This window comes from Mytilus trossulus, chromosome 6 (assembly GCF_036588685.1).
Source record: "Mytilus trossulus isolate FHL-02 chromosome 6, PNRI_Mtr1.1.1.hap1, whole genome shotgun sequence".
In the NCBI taxonomy this organism is placed as follows: domain Eukaryota; kingdom Metazoa; phylum Mollusca; class Bivalvia; order Mytilida; family Mytilidae; genus Mytilus; species Mytilus trossulus.
The window spans coordinates 62473147-62488998 of NC_086378.1; the positions used below are offsets into that span (position 1 = coordinate 62473147).

Sequence of the window (15852 nt, forward strand, 5' to 3'; positions counted from 1 at the left end):
AATATAGTATTTAACCGAATATTTCCTCATAAACATAATTGCATCGTTCTACTTCAGATGTTTCTTGTGTCTCGTTGACAGTTTTACCACTTGATAGTTTAATATGGTTAGCAATACTGGTAGTGCGAATGATGATATGGAGTTACAATTGTTTTTGTAATATTAAAAATCTAAATCAGCGCAAAGCCTCACTGTTGCATATTATTGTAAATTAAAGTGAAATAAGTTATATAGATCTGTTATGTATATAGATTTTTGAAATTAGAATATATTTTTCTTAACAGAACATAATACGCCTGTTTGTCTTTGTTGTTTGAATGTTTCCCAGTCAAATGTTTAGGAGTAAATTTAAACGAGGACTTGCAATGGAAACACCATGTTGACATCACTGCCACAAAAACAATCCATTGGATTCCTTAGACGTAACATGAGAGAATACAGTAAGAGCGTAAGAAATGCAGCCTATATCTCTCTAGTCAGACCAACTCTAGCATTTGCAAGTGCGGCATAGGACCTTCATATCACTGAGAACATAAACAGACTTGAACAAGTGCAAATGAGGTTTTAAAAAGGGTGATTTTTCAGTTTTGAGCATTAATTATAACACTTAATTTTGGTGACTGGGATTTTTCTATTTAGATAAACTCCCCTTTTTTTAATGGATTTATGAAATTACATTGAGAAGTTATTGTCACAAAATTGAACTTTAATTTATTCTTTTAAAAAAAACCGGGGTATCATGCTCTCATGGCCAGCTGTTTATTATTAAATCACCAAAGATTTTCAATTTGATATCTTCTTTCTCGTTAATATGTTAGCAAAAAATGAAATGAAATAATATTGAGTCTCCCTTTTTTACATATTATTTAAGGTCATGCAAGTCTAATTGGAGTCAATACTGGGAAAGTTGTAGAATTTGACGTCAGAACCAGAAATTGTAGTATTTGCCAATATCACATAGGAAAAAATGAACCAAAGCCACCACTTGAGTGTAATGTTAACTGGACAGGTATAGAATAATGATTAATTCATAGAAATTAAGGGGCGGACTGTTCAACTTCAATATATGTATAGGGTCTTTGCTATTTTTCATATTTTTTATAATCCGCCTAGAAGGGCATTATGTTTTACGCCAATTACGGTCTCTCTGTTCATTCGTCCATAACCATCTGTCCTGCTTCAGGTAAAATTTTTCATGAAGTTGATCAAGTCCCATCAACTTGAAACTTAGTACACATGTTCCCTGTGATATGATACTCCTAATTCTAATGCCTAATCATATTTTTAACCCGAATTTTATGATCCACTGAACATACATAAGCATAAAGTGCATGTGGGGCATCCGTAAAATATGGACACATTTTTGTTTTCTTTTAATGAGTTTTGCTCACATTTAACTGTTACAGTATATGGAAATGTTACACTGTTTTTATCAAAGACAAGATTTCAAATAGTTTGGTATTTCTGAAATGTAAACAAACATGGTTAAACACACTGAGAAGGTCATCTGTCATATTTTTAAAGAGAAATGTAACTTAAATTTATGGGATGAAGTATGTAAAGGGACGAATTGACACCTTCGAAATGAAAAAGTTGTCATATACATGTAGTTTCCCTCTCCGTTCTGAATTTTGCTTTGTAGTGGAAAGAGTTGACAACTTTGAAAAATGTTTTTGTAACCCTTTTAAGACGAATTGAAAGTGCTATTTGATTTAAAAGATGTATAATTTTGAATTTAGATAGTTGTTTGTATAAAAATTCAACACCTTTGAACTGTTGTAAGTGTTGACTAAAAGGTCATGTAATGAAAGGTGGAATAGGGATGTTAACAGTTACACAATTACTTTCCTGTTCTCCATGTTCATGTTTACTGTAATACAGGTCACTCATGGGGGTGTCCAAGTAATCATAAATTCACAAAAAGTTTGCCAATATAATCATATCATTATTTTTTTATACGACCGCAAAATTTGAAAATGTTTTGGTCATATATTGGTATGACGTTTATGACCATAAAAGGAAGGTTGGGATTGTTTTTGGTTGTTATGGTCCCAACAGTTAAGGAATTAGGGGTCAAAAAAGGCCCAAAATAAGCATTTTTCTTGGTTTTTGCACAATAGCTTTAGTACAAGTACACAGAAATCTATGAAATTTTAACATAAGGTCTATGACCACATAAGGTCTATGACCACATAAGGAAGGTTGGGATTTATTTTGGGAGTTTAACCCTATTAGTGCGTAGCTAAATATCAAAACATTGTCCAGAAACGGGACAATTTCAGTAAAAAATATCAAAAATATTAAATTGTTATTTAGTCTTGAATAACAGTATGTTAACTTAAATAATTGAGAAATTACTAAGATATAAAGTCAACATGTTTATTTTTTTTTTAAAATAACGTTATTTACATGTCATTGCATAACGTCATAAGGTTAGAACGTCACGTCTTCAGCAAGTTTGGCGCTTTTCAATTAAATAACGTCAAGCACTTTATAATACAAAACAGAAAAAGTTTTTTTTTACCGAAGCGTCATACAACCACAAAAAACTAATGAAATCGTTAAAAGAACTATTTGAACCCTATACAATTGGTCTTTCTCATGTCATTAAGTTTGAGGCATTAAATTGTATCTTTATTTTTATTTGGTCAACAGAAATAAAACATACATATTTTCATATTTTTAATTCTGTTCAAAAACAGTTCACCTCACACATCATTACAAATCGTATATATACATCTAGTAATACAGCGACGTACACAGTGGTAATGAATTTTATAAGTTAATTTACTCTTCGTGCACGTCTTGACGTTGCTTTTGTTTGTGGAAGTCCTTGAAACATTTTCCTAGACAGAGACCTTCTCTGCACTGTTGGCACCAAGTTCTAACCTTCCGGTTATGACAGGAAACACAATTCCTTCTTTTTCTTCCAGGGATTTCAAAGAGGAAATGCTCTGAGGTTGCTCTACTAGTCGCACCTTCTCCATTCCTATCCAAAACTCTTCGTTGAATTGTATGGTCCCCAACTAAGCCAGTCACAATTTCTTGTTGAAACTGAAGATGGGTTAACTTTCTACCCAAGAGGAATGATCTCTTGTGGCAAATATATGCATTCACTGTAAGCAGGAATAGTATAAAATATATATAGTAACATGAATAGTAGTTTATTTTTTGGAAATATTTTACATAATTAAGTTTTAACTGTGAAAAAACGTCCAAAGATCGTTTCAGCGATTACGTCATTGTGTTGCTGCCGTACATTGACAATTTGACTTTATGAGCCAGAATAACATTCTACTTTTGTGTATGAAATCTATATTAGTTGTCAATTTTTTATAACATAAAACGCGCCCTAAAATCTGTTAAACCCCGCCATATTCTTCCAGTGCCTGTCCCAAACCAGTGCCGGTAGTTCAGTGGTTGTCGTTGGTTCATGTTTTTCATATTTGTTTTAGTAAACTATTTTATCATAAATTATGCCGATATTTTTCTCAATTGAATTGTTTCATATATTCATGTCGAGGTCTTTTATTGCCGACTTTACGGTACGTTTTTTTCCCTTATAGTTGAAGGAATTACGATTGTTTATAATAGCTTAGTACATTTACTTCATTTAAACTTTTGTGGTTAGTTGTCTCTTTGGTAATCATACCACATCTCCTTTTTTTTTTTATTACACAGCTACGCTATATTTTTGACATCCTCAGCTAATTAAGATACTTCTTTAATATGATGAGGATAACGAATTTAATATTTAGCATATGCATGTTGAATTGTTTGCTAATAAGACATGTAAGACGGACGTTGGTATACTTTATATCATTTGAATCAATTTATATACGTATATAATCCAGGCGACGAAAGATAAAAAAATTGCGAAAACAAATTTACAGATCAAACATTGTTGGGTTGATGTTTAGACGAGTTGTAAATATATATACATATATGCATATATATGTATATGAACAATATATGATTTTATTATTGTATTATACATGTAAGTTACTTTAATACTAACCACAAGCAGTCAATAAAAGATTAACAAGAATCTTTTTCCATAGTTTCACCGAACGTATGTCTGGATCATACACTGATAAAAGTTGATCTCCTAAATCTACTCCTCCCATGTTTTCATTGTAAGTATGGACAACTCCCGGAGCGACCTTTTCCTTTCCCTTAGAATTTGAAGCAGTTTCCAACCTTGCAATAAAAATAACTATCAAATAAGATTTCTAATAGAATATAAGTCTACTTTTATATTATAGATTTTCCTACAACAGAACATTATCATTCATCACCTTTTTTATCTATTGTTATCATCGCCAGTTATCATAGTTGTTGTTGTCGTTGGTGTTGTTGTTTACTATTTCTCTTATTTCTATAACTATTACTGTTATAACAAATATTACTCTTATTAAAATTATGATTTCTATTTTCGGAACACATCGAATTGCAAATGTATTTAAATATCATTATTATGAAAATATGAAGGTTCTTAGGCAGCTTATCTATTTATAGCTTAAATGCACATAACAAACCTGCAATGGTCAGATGATGTAAGAAATCGCACCTGCCGACGATCAGACCAGTGAATTGCTAGTATATTTCCCTGCTTCTTAGCATTAACCGTTCCTTTAGGGGTTTTCAACGTTTTAAAACTTAATGGCATTCCCTTCCTGCCTGCTAAGACTGTTCCAGTGGAGTAAGTGTCATTACCCAGCAAGTCGTGTGTTAGTTTAGGACTGGTAAAAAGGCTGTCTGTTGTGACATGATGAAATTTATTATAATGTGGCTCCACTAACTCTGTAACAACTGAATAGCCAACTCCATTGGGATATGGCTGCTGACGGTTACGTCTTCCAAAGTACAACTGTACTTGCTCAGTATAACCTGTATCAGATTCACTTAGAACCCATAGCTTGGCTCCCCACTGATGGGACTTTTTCTTTGAAATATATTGGACGATATTATGTCTACCTTTAAATCCGACTATTCTTTCATCTACACAAATGTCTCTTCCTAACCTGAGGTAGAAAAGATTTCTAATGAAAATCACTTTAATTTTAAAACGATTTTTTTTAAATATGTTGTCGTGGTCTAATCAATTAAAATCTTTATAAAACATCAAAAAAATCGAAAAGAGGTAATATTTTAATATACATGATATACACGCGTGTTTTGATAAAAAATATATTTATTGACCGCTCAGAAATTGACCGAATCAACCTAATTCCATGGCAAATTTGTCATTTAGTAAATACAAATCGGATAAAACTATCCTCTTGCATTCTTAAAATTGATCGCTTCTGCATGGAAAAAACATCTATCAATTTACTTGTGTACTGAAGTATCTACTTTTTTTTTATTTGTTCGTGTAGTAATTTAACCGTTCTATTTACGTTTTTGTTTATGTAATTCTTTACAATTGACTTCTGTCCAAGTTTGTATGTAATTTAAATATTTGCCACTGGAAATTTATAGCTTGTCACAGACATACTTTTTCATTCGATGAAAATGAGATCATATTAAAGAATCATTGATGAGGTACCTGTAATTCTTCCTAAATGCCGTGTTGCATACATCTATAGCTGGTCTCACTTTATACATTGGATCATACTGTGGATGGTCCCTTGGCAGTGCTGTCTGGTTATTATTGATGTGAAGATTAGACAAAATGGCTAAAAATCGGTCCCTTGTCATCACGGAACGGAAAGAAGGCGTTCGTCTCAACCACAGCTTGTCTTGTGTTTCCCAATACGAAGCTAATGTTGGCTTCTGTATTATTCCCATTAGCAGCAGGAGTCCCAGAAAAGCTTTCATTTCTTCATTATTGACTGGACGCCACATATGGAGCCTTGATCGTGGTTTCAAATTTCCGACTGCTTTCCTATCTTCTGCGTATCTGTTGGTTTCTTTTACTAGAAGGTCCACCACATTGTTGTCCACATTTTCTGGGTCCGTCACCATTGATAGGAACAATTCATGAGGCTTATCATCCGGCCGAACATCAACTGGTCCCAGACGATTTCCCCGAAATTCCTGCATTTCTGGCATGTCAAACTCTTCCGTGTCAAATACAGGAAACCATGGACCAGGATTTAACATTTCATCTTCTAAATCGGACGCTGTATCCATATTCATTTCTGACATTTCTGAGTCGTATTCCATGGATTCAAAATCGCTCATTTTTTTGTTAGCTCTATTTTACCGTCAAAATGGTCAACTCGAATGCTACGTCTTATGACGTCATATAAGTTATGACGTAATCATGACGTTTCACGAAAAAGAAGAGTAAACAAAAACAAATATTTTAATTATTCTAATATTTTTAATCTATACAATAAATGAGGGAAGGGCTATGTAGTTTAGCACATTCTATGAAAAACAGCTGTATTTAATACACAAAGGACATATATGTCCTTCCCGCAGTAAGCCAGGGGAGGACACATATGTCCTTCCCGCAGTAAGAGGGTTAAGTCCCAACAGTTTAGGAATTAAGGCCAAAAACAGGTCCCAAAATAAGCATTTTTCTTGGTTTTTGCACAATAACTTTAGTATAAGTTAACAGAAATCTATGAAATTTTAACACAAGGTTTATGACCACAAAAGGAAGGTTTGGGTTGATTTGGGGAGTTTTGGTCCCAACGAAATAGGGTGCCAAAAGGGTCCAAAATTAAACTTTGTTTGATATCATCAAAAATTGAACAATTGGGGTTCTTTGATATACCGAATCTAACCGTGTATTTAGATTCTTAATTTTAGTCCGGTTTTCAAATTGGTCTACATTAAGGTCCAAAGGGTCCAAAATTACACTTAATTTGATTTTAACAAAAATTGAATTCTTGTTTTGCCTGACCTTGGAAAAAGTAGGAAGCATTTTCGAAAACAGAAATTTTATTTATTTTATTAGACACAATCACTTTATTTTTATTTTGTATTGCAGGATCAAGCAAAGGTATGGAGCCAGACATGGCATGTTCAATGATCCAAAGGCTGGCTGAGGATGGATATACAGTTGGAACTTTACATGCTGATAATGATGCTACTACTCAATCAAGACTACCTCGTTCAATAATAAAAAAAAAGGTGATAAAACACATGTGAAGAAAAATATCTCCAAACTTCTTTATGGTCTTTCAAAAAACTACAAACAGTTAAAGTCATCAAAAGTCATCCCCTACATAGTGAGGTGTTTTATGTATACTATTTCAAAACACCAAAATAGTAAACAATCAATGAAGACAGAAAAACTCGCCACTATAGTGCCACATATTTTTGGACACCATGAACAGTGCAGTTCAACTTGGTGTACATATGTTAAAGATCCAACCAAATTTAGGTAATTTACACCATGACAGTGATCCCTGATAAAGTGATCATTTAATGTTTTAATGCTGCAATAATTATTTTACAAGTTCTAATTTCCTAGAGTTCAGTAAAGTATATATATATGTATAATTAACACAATTGTAGGGCTATGTGAACTATTGTATTAATCATCTATCCATCTTTGTCTTGGCTCATCTGATAACTTTCAAAACTTCTTTCTTCTAAAAGTACTGTGTGGATTACAAATAAACTTTAATGTTAAGAATTTAATTTTTCACATTTGATCACAGGTCATATTAATATTAACTACAGTAAGATGTGTTCAGAACAAAAAAGATCATTAGACTGAATGACATTTTTAGAAATTTGCTATAAGTGTAGAAAAAAACCCAGTGGCAATGCAGTCTAATTTTCTGTTTGTTTATATTACAGATTCAAACATTTACCCAATGGGAAAGCCCTTTCTGGAGACAAGCTGAGGGAAGAGCTGGACAAGTTGGCACAAAGTTATATTGAAAGAGCAGATAGGCTGTTAAACCTAGGGTCAACGCAGTCAAACGAAAGTTTGAACAACAGTGTTGCTAGTTTTGCCCAAAAAACAGGTATGATCAGGTATGCCTTATATTACTTTAGGATTTCTTTTGATTTAGGTTAAAATCTCAGCAACAGAAGTGTGTTTCCACAAATTTCCTTAGCTTCAATGTTGTAATTTAAAACATTCAAAGTAAAACAATTCCAGTTTTAAACAGACATTTTTGTAAGACACAAAAATTGTCAGTGACACACCCTCTGGTATTGAAATAATGTGTGGTAACTGTGATTTCAATGCAATCTGTGGTGTTTAATGTCTAACTTTTTGATTAAAAATGGAAAACATAAATACAAATTTTGTAAAATCATGTAAATGTCCTTGATGTGGAAGACCGTGACAGCTCTGAACTCAAGCTCATCTCAATTGTTTTACCATTATATGCATATGCCCCACACAGTTACGATCCACTAACTGTCATTTTCCAGGACTAGCTGCAACAGAGAGACATATTTATGTGTTTTAATTTTGTGGAGCATAAACTATTTTGTTTGTATGTTGAATATTTATTTATGAGATTTTTTCAGGTTTTATGGATGGACTAAATCATTAAAAGCTAGAGTGTCTTCAGCTGTGATGCAAAAGAACGAAGGCTATGGTTGGTTAAGCAAGGTAAATGTATTTAGGGGCTTTCCTTATTATGTATGCTTAGTTTAAAAACTTATTTTATTTGCTGAATTAAAGCAAAATGGATTAGACACAAGTAAATCCTACTTATGAAGTTTTCTCCATAATACAGTATAAAATTACAATAATAGTATAATATAATGGACCTGCATATAAAGCAAACAGTTTATAGAATATAATACTAGCTTTCATTGGTAAAAAGAGGAGAGAGAATTTAAAGAGAAATAGAAAGTTTGAAAAGTCGTATAATTCTGTGTATAAATGTGGTTATTTAACTCCCCTGACACCATACAACAATAGGTTTTGTCATGTTCCTTTACATTTTCTACCTTATTTTCAGAAGAAAAAATGCCATTTGCCAGTGTAATAAAAAGAATAACTAATGCAAAAATTCAAATAGAGAAAAATATTCAAATCATGACCAAACAACACTTATAATTAACTCATGCACTACATACCTTCCGTTCGTGAATTGATGTGAAGTTATTCTATAATTAGATCTTTTTTGAGATATTATTTTTTTTCAGATATGTACTTTTTTCCGGAAGCCCTGGAGTGCCATGCAAAAAAAAATATTTCAACTTGTGCGCACAAGTTACCAACTTGTGTGCACAAGTTACACAACTTGTGCGCACAAGTTGCACGTATTCTTATAGACATGCGCTGTTTGGCTAAAGAGACTACTTTATGGAACGCCGTAGGTCTTCAATATAGCGAGAAATTCCGTTCTTCAGCTGGCCACTAAACAAATATATACTAGTTCAGTGATAAAGAACGCCATACTAATTTCCAAATTGTACACAAGAAACTAAAATTAAAATAATACAAGACTAACAAAGGCCAGAGCCTCCTGACTTGGAACAGGCGCAAAAATGCGGCGGGGCTAAACATGTTTGTGAGATCTCAAGCCTCCCCCTATACCTCTAGCCAATGTAGAAAGGTAAACGCATAACAATACGCTCATTAAAATTCAGTTCAAGAGAAGTCCGCGTCTGATGTCAGAAGATGTAACCAAATAAAATAAAGAAAATGACAATAATACATAAATAACAACAGACTACTAGCAGTTAACTGACATGCCAGCTCAAGACTTCAATAAAACTGACAGAAAGATTATGATTTCATCAGGCACAATCCTTCCCGTTCGGGGTTTAGTCTCATACCATTTTGACATATATGAGAAGAACATAACCCGTGTCATGCCAACAACTTGTTTTTGAATACATGTGTTTAGTTCCGACTCAAAGACCCAATAAGTGAATCAATATTAATGCCAAAATATGCAACCTTTAATGACCTGACAACAGTATCGTAGCTATATCCCTTCTTAATAAGTCTTTTCAAAAGTTTTGTTAGTTTCTGAGGTGACACCTTAGTGCTTTATAAAGAATATTTCCATAAAAAATTGGATGTGAAATACCTAAACGTATAAGAAGTCTGCATGTTGAGCTATATTTACGAATTATGTCCTTATACCGATGATAAAATTTAGTTAATGTTTTGACTAGTTTGTGATATCGAAAACCCTGGTGTAATAATTTTTCAGTAATACATAAATTTCTCACGTTAAAATCTAAAACATTGTTACATACACGAGCGAATCGTACAAGTTGAGATATATAAACACCGTAGGATGGTGACAAGGGAACGTCACCATCTATGGATAATTAACGATAGGAAATGAAAAATCATCTCTTTTATCATAAATTGTAGTATTCAGCTTTCCGTTAGTGATATAGATATCAAGATCGAGGAAAGGGCAGTGGTCATTGTTAGTATTAGCTTTATTTAAAGTAAGTTCAACAGGATAAATTTCATTAATATACATACTGAAGTCGTCATTATTGAGACCCAAAATATCATCCAAAAATCGAAAAGTATTATTAAATTTATGTATCAGATGTTGTTTCGATGGGTTTTTTGCTTATTTTTGTCATAAATTGTAACTCATAGCAATACAAAAACAGGTCCGCAATAAGTGGTGCACAGTTAGTCCCCATTGGAATTCCGATAACCTGACGATATACGGAATCCCCAAAGAGAACAAAAATGATATCTAGTAAAAATTCAAGGGCATTTATAGTATCAAAGCATGTCCAATTGACATAGTTTTTTTGTTTATTGCTACTAAAAAATGACCTAAAAGAGTTTGAACATATATATTCTCATTCTGACTTTTTAAATGCCCATTGGATTAGGTGTGTGAATTTTTTCTTAATGAGAATGTGAGGCAATGTGGTAAACAGGGTAGAAAAATCAAAACTTTGAACAGATTCAAAATCACCAATATAAGTATGCAATTTATCAACTACTTCCAACGAGTTCTTGACACTCCAAAAGTAATTAATTCCACTATTTTCGAAAGCCTTATTTGAATAATTTATTATCAGGTTTTTAATTGTACAAAGTGTGCTGGTAAGAAGAATAGACAATTTAGTTGTGTAACAATGGCTTGAAGACAAAACAAATCTATATTTGTTAGGTGTTTTGTGTAGCTTCGGAAGCCAATACATAGTTGGAACGTTCATTGTATTTGGCTCTGCTTGTAAAGCGGTAGCTTAAATGCATTAACATAACTTGTGACCCGTTGTCACTGAATTGTTGGGACAAAAACCACTGAATTCAACACGCCATTAGTGATAATAATCCTTGTGTTAAAATGTAAAACAAACGACTCATACAAAATACAAAGTTATGGCATTAAAACTATAAGTGACTATAGATGAAGACAACAGCGCCATACCATCATACATGCCAAAATAGTATTGCATTCATATGAAAATGATTTCAAAAGTTGCTTAATTGAACAACATACATCATTAAGAAATTCTTAATTCACATTCTTTTTATGATATTGGAACCCTTAGGCTTAGTCCAGTTTGAAAAAAACAACAGAAAAGCATAATATGAATTGTAATTCTCACGTTGAAAAACTATGTCCATATATACTGAGTAAAGTATTCACGTGCAGAACTACATTTGTACATTCCTATGTAGAATAAGTCTGTGCATATATAGAAAAAAAGTATATGCATATGAGGTTAACTATGTTCAAATAGATATATAGAAAAGTATGTGCATATAAGGTAAACGATGTGCATATGTAGGAAAAGTATGTGCATATAAGGTAAACGATGTGCATATGTAGGAAAAGTATGTGCATATATATATAAAAAATAAGTGCATATAAAGTAAACTATGTTCATATATATGCAAAGTATGTGTATACATAGAACAAACATGTGCAGACATTGAAAAGTATGTGCATTAATGTATATAAACGTTTGTATTCGGCAGCTACGGCGTTCCATAAATAGTCTCTCTAGCAAAACAGCGCATGTCTATAAGAATACGTGCAACTTGTGCGCACAAGTTTATAACTCGTGCGCACAAGTTTATAACAAGTTTATAACTCGTGCGCACAAGTTGTGTAACTTGTGCGCGCAAGTTGTGTAACTTCTGCGCGCAAGTTGGTAACTTGTGCGCACAAGTTGAAATTTTTTTTTTGCATGGCACTCCAGGGCTTCTGTTTTTCTCTACATTCTAAATTTTATATCTATAAAGTAAATGAATCATTCAAAATAGTTCAAGTTAATACATTACATGCAAATATCTTCATTCTTTTCAGGTGCATAAGAGGTCTCTACTCTCTCCTGGACATTTGACCATACTTCATGGAATTCGAAAGGATCGAAGGCGTAAACAGATTAGGAAAACACAGTCAACTATTGATTTCAAAAGAAAAAGACTCACAATAAAGGAAGGCTTTTTTTTGGTGTTAGTCATCCAAGTCAAACAAATTATTCCATAATCATTAAAGCAATAAATAGAAACTCAGAGGAGGATCACCTTATTTTGTACTTCTATCCTAGCAATGGAAGTATGGAATATTTCTGTAAAAAGAAAAATGAATGGAAATGGGGAATGTGTAAAAGAGACAAGAACCTAACAAGGTAGTGAAAATAGACATACAGCCCAGGACAACCAATGGGTCTTCAATGAACAGTGTGGAATCCTCATATCCAGGAGAAGCCTTAAGCCTTTAAATTTATTAACATTTTAGTTGAAAACCCACAGCGGGAGAATTCTCTGGCTCCTAATTTTGATTTGAAGGAGAAATTTGTTCTAATGTACAAAAGGTTAACATAAAATGTTTCAACATAGAATAGCAGTTGTTCTAAAGATCCCACTGTGCATTTGCATCTGAATCACTTCTTCCATAATTGTTCATAACTTTTTTTGTATTGTTTCTAGTCCAAGAAATTGAAAGATAATTAGCGAGAATCAGTGAAAGAGGGAGACACCTATGGAGGAGAAATAGAAGTGCAAGAACATATTGACACAGAAACTATTCCATCAAAGATGAAGTTAGAAGGAGAAGAATCTGTAGTAGTTTTTGATTTAGAAACAACAGGTAAGTGTAAACAAACAATTTGAATCACAGATATCAGGCTAAAAAAATTGCACACAAGACACATGATGTGCCTACTCATTAGTGATTCTTTAATCAAATATTGATGCTTGGAATAAGGTTACTATGACCTTAAAACTTACATTGTTATTGGAAGTAAGTGAAATAAGCTTACAATGTAATTGTAACTCCGTGAAATAAATGAAAGTGACATAACATAAAGCGTAGTAAACATCCATTCTGTGGTATTTACAAAACTTGTACTTGGAATACTTCAATGATAGTCCTGGAATAAAGTGATATATTACTGATGTTTGTTGGGAGTTATGCCCCTTACATCATGAAAAATAAAATTGACATGGATTACAGTTTGACAGCATACACTATAGGCGATGATTTAAATTTTGCTTTATTCCTGATGAACTTGATAGGTAAAATTAAGTTAGATGAAAATTAAATCGCAATATAATGTTCATGTGAAAATAGGGTGGACTGCTAAAATTGAAACAGTTTTTCTTGTAATCAAGAAATTTGACTCCCATTAATTTGGATGCACTTTTCAAGAAGCCATAAGTTTTCAAAGAGGCCACCATTTAATACTTGCTACCGCTTAAATTTATAAAATGAATAGGACAAAGACAGTATTTAAAGCAGAATTTAACCAAAAAGTCATCTCACATTTCGAGAAGATAAACTTTTAATTATTAATGCAATATTTGTTTATTTTTGTTCCAGGATTATCAAGGAAGTCTGATTTAACTCAGCTGGCTGCATTTGATGGAACCACTGTATTTAATGAGTATGTATCACCTAGGGAGGTTATTTCTCCCAAATCGTCGGAAATAACAGGATTGACTTTTGATTTTTCTTGTGACCAGATGTACCATCATGGTAAACCAGTTAAAAGCAGAGATAGTCAGATTGTGTTACTGGAATTTATTGATTTTATCAGCAAAAAGAAGAAACCAATTCTTTTCGGTCATAACATTGCTTCGTTTTTCATTCCCATATTGATGAACAAACTACGTCAGCACAGTCTTCTTTCAGAATTTATGTTACATATCTATGGGTGCATTGATACAATAAAATTGGCAAGAAGGAAATTCAAAACTAAAGACATAGGAAATCATAAACAACAAACATTGATCACAAAATTACTTGGCGTACCCTGTACGAACTGTGACGCCCGTATATGACACGGAAACCAGGCGTAAACATCATACTTTATCCTGGCGGCATTGCAGTGTTAACAAAATGCATGTCCAGGCGTAAACTAGGCATAACTGAGGCGTACACCAGGCGTAAAATTAGGCGTAATATTTAAATGAGTACGCCTGGTTCACAAAAAAATAGGCGAAATATGCAAATGAGTACGCCTGGTCAATAAATAAACCAGGCGTAACATCCTTACATAATACTACACTTATTTTAGTTTAGTGTATTAACCTAGCTACGTACTTTAGTGTATTTGATACAAACTTTTGTACTGTTGCTTTTATTTCTTAGTGTTTGACAAAAAACTTGAAATATTAATCATTGAAGAAGCTAATATAGAAATAAATACATTTTAGGCAGACACTGGCTCAAATAAGTTTAAGTTTAAATAAGAATTATGACAATTATTTTATCTTGAAATAAAAGTAGCATTTTAACTAAGTTGTTTTTGAAATTTATTGTCTTTCGAACTAAAATGTAAATGATAATACTGCAATTTAACTTCAAGTAAAAGATTTTAATGTTATTATCCAAGGATAAAGGTCTTGGGATTTCAAAATTTCTGATAGAACATAATACTTAATAACTTAGTTATACTCACATTATTATTATTTACCATGTATTACTACTTTCCTTTTATTTCACAATTTTCATTAATTTATTTGATTCAGTATTTCAAATTTCAGATTCTTCCAAAAAGCACAAAATAAGCTAATTATCCCTGAATATCTATGAAGCTGCCATGTGTCTTACTCTTGCAAACTAAAACCAAAGAGCCAAGTTTTGAAAAAAATCCCATGATCCTTTAAACAAAGCATTATGGGTATTTCTATTTACGCCATACTAACAGTTTTATGTTCGTAAGAAAATTTACGCCTTGCTTATTTTAATTTACGCCCGTAAGAAAACTTACGCCTTGCTTATTTCAATTTACGCCAGGTTTACTGCTTTTTTCTACGCCCGTAAGGACTACAAATTTACGTGTTCTGCTCCCTTACATTGTACGCCTGGATCTAGGCACGTAACTACCACTTACGCCTGGTTTACGCCTTATTTGCAGGCGTAATACGCCTTATAATTTCGTACGGGACAATATGATGCTCACAATGCATGTGCTGATGTCACAAGTCTATTTCAACTTCTTGAGCACTTTGAATATTCAGAAAAGGATGTTTTTCCATTCAGTTCAGCTTTGCTAATAGATTCTTACATTCCATTGATCAGGGCCTCACACATCACCAAGCTTACAGGTAGACGTTTAGCACACAGTGTACTTTGTCTGAAACATCTACAGTTAGCATTTAACAGAGACAGTGAAAATGGCCTCACATCTATTTTGTTAGAGCATGGCTTTAATGCCAAAACAGTCACATCTTTTACTAAATATTTTACATGTACTGAGGAATAACTTGTTATAGATGTAATACCACCAAATCATAGAAAGTTACATCCAATTGCATAGGAAAATTGTATTCGTTAATATCCAGTGATGGTTAGTTTCTTACATGCAATTCAATGTACAGTGACATTTTTTTCTATAGTACTAGTACATGCAGTACTGTACAGGATACCTTACTCAGGCTGAATACGGAAAAAGAACATGTGGTATGATTGCCAATGACACAACTCTCCACAAGAGAACAAAATGACACAAAAAATAACAACTTAATGTCACTGTACC

At 32.9% G+C, this 15852-nt stretch overlaps 3 protein-coding genes across 3 annotated transcripts; 2 read left to right on the forward strand and 1 right to left on the reverse strand.

The window, feature by feature from the left end:
* Positions 1–376: 376 nt before the first annotated feature.
* On the forward strand, positions 377–7175 carry LOC134722882 (uncharacterized). The gene is made up of 3 exons (XM_063586515.1): positions 377–440; positions 872–1009; positions 6944–7175. Exons 1-3 carry the CDS (start codon positions 377–379, stop codon positions 7102–7104), a joined length of 363 nt encoding a protein of 120 aa, XP_063442585.1. The 3' UTR covers positions 7105–7175.
* LOC134723636 (piggyBac transposable element-derived protein 4-like) lies at positions 2447–6151 on the reverse strand. The gene is made up of 4 exons (XM_063587194.1): positions 5549–6151; positions 4539–5024; positions 4019–4200; positions 2447–3116 (listed from the first exon to the last, which is right to left on the reverse strand). The coding sequence occupies exons 1-4, from the start codon at positions 6148–6150 to the stop codon at positions 2788–2790; spliced, it is 1599 nt and encodes a 532-aa protein (XP_063443264.1). The 5' UTR covers position 6151; the 3' UTR covers positions 2447–2787.
* Positions 7176–7235: 60 nt separating the features above from the next.
* LOC134722883 (uncharacterized) lies at positions 7236–15579 on the forward strand. The gene is made up of 6 exons (XM_063586516.1): positions 7236–7339; positions 7762–7941; positions 8446–8530; positions 12824–12959; positions 13692–13871; positions 15335–15579. Exons 1-6 carry the CDS (start codon positions 7236–7238, stop codon positions 15577–15579), a joined length of 930 nt encoding a protein of 309 aa, XP_063442586.1.
* Positions 15580–15852: the final 273 nt, after the last annotated feature.

What these genes read in the sequence shown, in the direction of transcription:
- LOC134722883 (XM_063586516.1), top strand. Translation starts at nt 7,236, where the DNA reads ATGAAGACAGAAAAACTCGCCACTATAGTGCCACATATTTTTGGACAC. An exon ending in GCTATGGTTGGTTAAGCAAG is followed by an intron (nt 8,531 to 12,823) that starts GTAAATGTATTT and finishes AAAGATAATTAG; the next exon opens with CGAGAATCAGTGAAAGAGGG. An exon ending in ACCAGTTAAAAGCAGAGATA is followed by an intron (nt 13,872 to 15,334) that starts GTCAGATTGTGT and finishes TTGAATATTCAG; the next exon opens with AAAAGGATGTTTTTCCATTC.
- LOC134723636 (XM_063587194.1), bottom strand. Translation starts at nt 6,150, where the DNA reads ATGTCAGAAATGAATATGGATACAGCGTCCGATTTAGAAGATGAAATG. An exon ending in GCATTTAGGAAGAATTACAG is followed by an intron (nt 5,025 to 5,548) that starts GTACCTCATCAA and finishes TTTCTACCTCAG; the next exon opens with GTTAGGAAGAGACATTTGTG. An exon ending in TCTTTTATTGACTGCTTGTG is followed by an intron (nt 3,117 to 4,018) that starts GTTAGTATTAAA and finishes TCCTGCTTACAG; the next exon opens with TGAATGCATATATTTGCCAC.
- LOC134722882 (XM_063586515.1), top strand. Translation starts at nt 377, where the DNA reads ATGTTGACATCACTGCCACAAAAACAATCCATTGGATTCCTTAGACGT. An exon ending in ACGTAACATGAGAGAATACA is followed by an intron (nt 441 to 871) that starts GTAAGAGCGTAA and finishes ATATTATTTAAG; the next exon opens with GTCATGCAAGTCTAATTGGA. An exon ending in GTGTAATGTTAACTGGACAG is followed by an intron (nt 1,010 to 6,943) that starts GTATAGAATAAT and finishes TTTGTATTGCAG; the next exon opens with GATCAAGCAAAGGTATGGAG.